The following is a 3,503-nucleotide window of genomic DNA, read 5'->3' on the forward strand; positions in this document are numbered from 1 at the left end:
CTGTTTCTCTCTGATACGGTCTAACAACCCACTGGACACCACCAAACTGCTGCATCTGATAAAATTTGACTCTAACTCCACCTACAGTCTCAAGTTCCTGAAGCTCTCCACCAACTCCAATTCTCTAACCATCAATGCTGATACATGAATCGTCTTCCTACTCAATGCATCAACAACCACGTTCGCTTTCCCCAGATGGTAGAGAAGATCAAACTCAAAGTCTTTCAAAAACTCCATCCATCTCCTCTGCCTCATGTTCAGTTCCTTCTGATCAAAGAGATACTTCAAACTCTTATGATCACTGAACACCTGAAACTATGCTCCATACAAATAGTGCCTCCAGATCTTCAAGGCAAATACAACTGCTGCCAACTCCAAGTCATGAGTAGGGTAATTCTTCTCATGAACCTTAAGTTGCCTTGAAGCATAAGCGACTACCTTTCTCTTCTGCATCAACACACAACCAAGTCCCTGATAGGAAGCATCACAGAAAACCTCAAAAGGTTTTCCTATGTCAAGGATTACCAACACCGGAGCATTAGTCAACCTTTGCTTCAACTCTTGAAAACTAGACTCACACCGTTCCGTCCAAGCAAAAGGTTGATCTTTCCTCGTCAACTGAGTCAACAATGCTACCATTCTAGAGAAACCTTCTATGAAACGACGATAGTAGCCCGCTAAGCCAACAAAACTCCTGATTTCAGTGGCAGACTTCGGTCTCTCCCACTGAAGCACGGCTTGAACCTTAGCTGGATCCACAACAATTCCACCCGCTGAGATAACGTGCCCCAGAAACTGCACTTCTTCTAACCAGAATTCACACTTAGACATTTTAGCATACAACTTTATCTCTCTTAAAATCCCAAGCACTGTCCTAAGGTGATTCTCATGCTCCTCCCGAGTCTTAGAATAAATAAGTATGTCATCTATAAAGACAACAACAAACTTATCTAAGAACGGCCTGAAGATTTGGTTCATATAGTCCATGAATATAGCTGGAGCATTAGTCACACCAAACGGCATAACTACATACTCGTAATGACCATATATGGACCTAAAGGCAGTCTTCTGCACATCACCTACCTTGACCAGAATCTAATGATAACCTGACCTCAGGTCTATCTTGGAGAAAACAGTAGCCCCATACAACTGATCCATCAAGTCATCGATCCTCGGCAACAGATATTTGTTCTTGATGGTTAACTTGTTCAATTGCCTGCAGTCTATACACAGTCTAGAGCTATCATCCTTCTTCTTCACAAGCAGCACAGGCACGCCCCACAGAGAAACACTTGGTTTGATGAATTGTTTCTCAAGCAAATCCTCAATTTGCTTCTTCAGCTCAGCTGACTCAAGTGGAGCCATTCTATAAGGCGATATTGATATTGGTCTTGCTCTAGGCACCAAATCAATAGAGAACTTGACTTCCCTCTAAGGAGGCAACCCCGACACTTCCTCAGGAAACACATCCAAGAAATCACTCACCACTGAGTAATCTAAACCATGCCCACTCTGTTCAACTGATAGATGCGATAACACTAGAAAACAACAAGCACCTTCTACCAAATCTTGCTTCAACTGCCCTGAAGACAACAACACTGCCCCTTCCTCTTCAGGAAAAACTAATTTCTTCTCACCACAGTCTATGAGAATGTGATTGGCAGATAGCCAATCCATCCCCAAGATCACATCTAATCCTTGCAAAGGTAAACAAATGAGGTTTACCTTGAATGGACGTCCTTCGACAACCACAGAACATCTAGCACACAAGGTAGATGTCTTGACCAACCCCGAAGCGGGAGTAGCTACAGCCAAGTCATACTGTAACTCCCTCACTACCAGACCCAAAACAGCCACACAATCTTCTGACACAAAGGAGTGTGTCGCTCCAGAATCAAACAATACACAACACTCGCTACCATTCAACACACAACGCCCAACAATAAGAGTACCTGAGCTGGTTGCCTCTAACCCTGATATAGCATACACCCTCTGAAGCCTACGGTCTGGCACCGCCCCTAGAATGTGCTCTCCCAGCCTGGTGAGTCTACTGACCTATCCTCCTTACGGTAGGACAGTCCCTGGCGAAATGCCCCTCAACTCTGCAGATATTACATCTTCTATAACCCGACATCCGAGGACAGACTAACTGCAAATGTGGTCCTCCACACGAATAACACTTCACTCCCCCAGAGCTGTTGGACGGTCCAGATGACACAAAAGCCTGAGAAGAAGACCCTCTAGGCCCATGAGAAGGAGGCCTAGGATAGGGAGTCCTCCTGGAACTAGAACCGCCTCTGGACATCACCGGTCCTCCCACTTTCAAAGGCTGACTCCTCTGGCTGTCCACTTCTAACTTGGTCTTCTCCATGACCCTTGCCATTTCCACCAAAGCTGAAAATTCTTTAATAGAAAGCCCCTTCACCAACAACTTGATCTCTCCCCTCAAACCATTCTCAAATTTTCGACACTGCCAAACTTCACTCATCGACACTGTATGAAACTTGATCAGATGCTTGAACCGGTCTGCATACTCAAAGACTAACATATTTCCCTAAACGAGCTGTAGAAATTCAATCTCCTTAGCAAATCTGACGCTGCTAGGAAAATATTCAGCATAAAATCTCTCCTTGAACAACTCTCAAGTGATAGGAGTGTTGCTGCCCTCTAGTATGTTCCTCATACTGCTCCACTAGTGACTAGCTTCCCCGGATAATAAATACTCCGTGAAAGCCAATGTGTTCTCATCTGAACACCTCTTGGCATTAAAAATGTGCTCCATATCTCTGAACCACCTATCCGCCTCATCTGGGCTAACCTGTCCACTAAACTTGGCTGGACGGTGCTGCAAGAAGTTCTCAAGACTCCACTCTTGAGGCTGTGTGGAAGAAGAAGATGACGGTCCAGCTACAGTTCTTCCACTGGTCAACAAATCCAAATACTGCCTCTGAGAGGCCTCAGCTGAAAGTCGAGCAGCTTCCAACTACTGCATAGCCACAAAATTTTGCTGTACCAAAGTGGTATTCTGCTGCCACATCTCACTGATCACCAATTCCATCATCCTCATCATATATGGTGCATCAGGATTTGTGGGTTGAGGGGGAGGAGGCCTTGGTGCCATCTTCTGCTTACACAGAGAGAAAAGACATCAGTCCAACTCAAAGAGACAAGGATTGCTACTAGACAAGACTAAGAGCACACAAGCACAAGTAAGGCACCCTCAAAACCTACAGGATTCCTAAGGAAAGAACTGCTCTGATACCATTAATGTAACATCCCAATATATATAGTGTAAACTATAATAAAGAGAATCAACATGCATGATAAAGTAGTATAGTTATGCATCTAAAATATAAAGTGATATCTTTACAGTCATCCAAAAACAACTATAAATTTAAAACTTTATATACAGACTGAAAGCTATGCCAAAACTATACACAAGGCTATAAAGAACAACAACCACTACTCAGTAGCAGCATCACCTCCATCCAATGCTTGCTCCA

General features: G+C 44.0%; 1 protein-coding gene across 1 annotated transcript; it reads right to left on the reverse strand.

Moving 5' to 3' along the window:
* Positions 1-1,431: 1,431 nt before the first annotated feature.
* LOC108341327 (uncharacterized) lies at positions 1,432-2,548 on the reverse strand. The gene is made up of 2 exons (XM_017579028.1): positions 2,056-2,548; positions 1,432-1,973 (listed from the first exon to the last, which is right to left on the reverse strand). Exons 1-2 carry the CDS (start codon positions 2,546-2,548, stop codon positions 1,432-1,434), a joined length of 1,035 nt encoding a protein of 344 aa, XP_017434517.1.
* Between the last annotated feature and the right edge of the window lie 955 nt (positions 2,549-3,503).

This window comes from Vigna angularis, chromosome 6 (genome assembly GCF_016808095.1).
Source record: "Vigna angularis cultivar LongXiaoDou No.4 chromosome 6, ASM1680809v1, whole genome shotgun sequence".
Taxonomy (NCBI): Eukaryota; Viridiplantae; Streptophyta; class Magnoliopsida; order Fabales; family Fabaceae; genus Vigna; species Vigna angularis.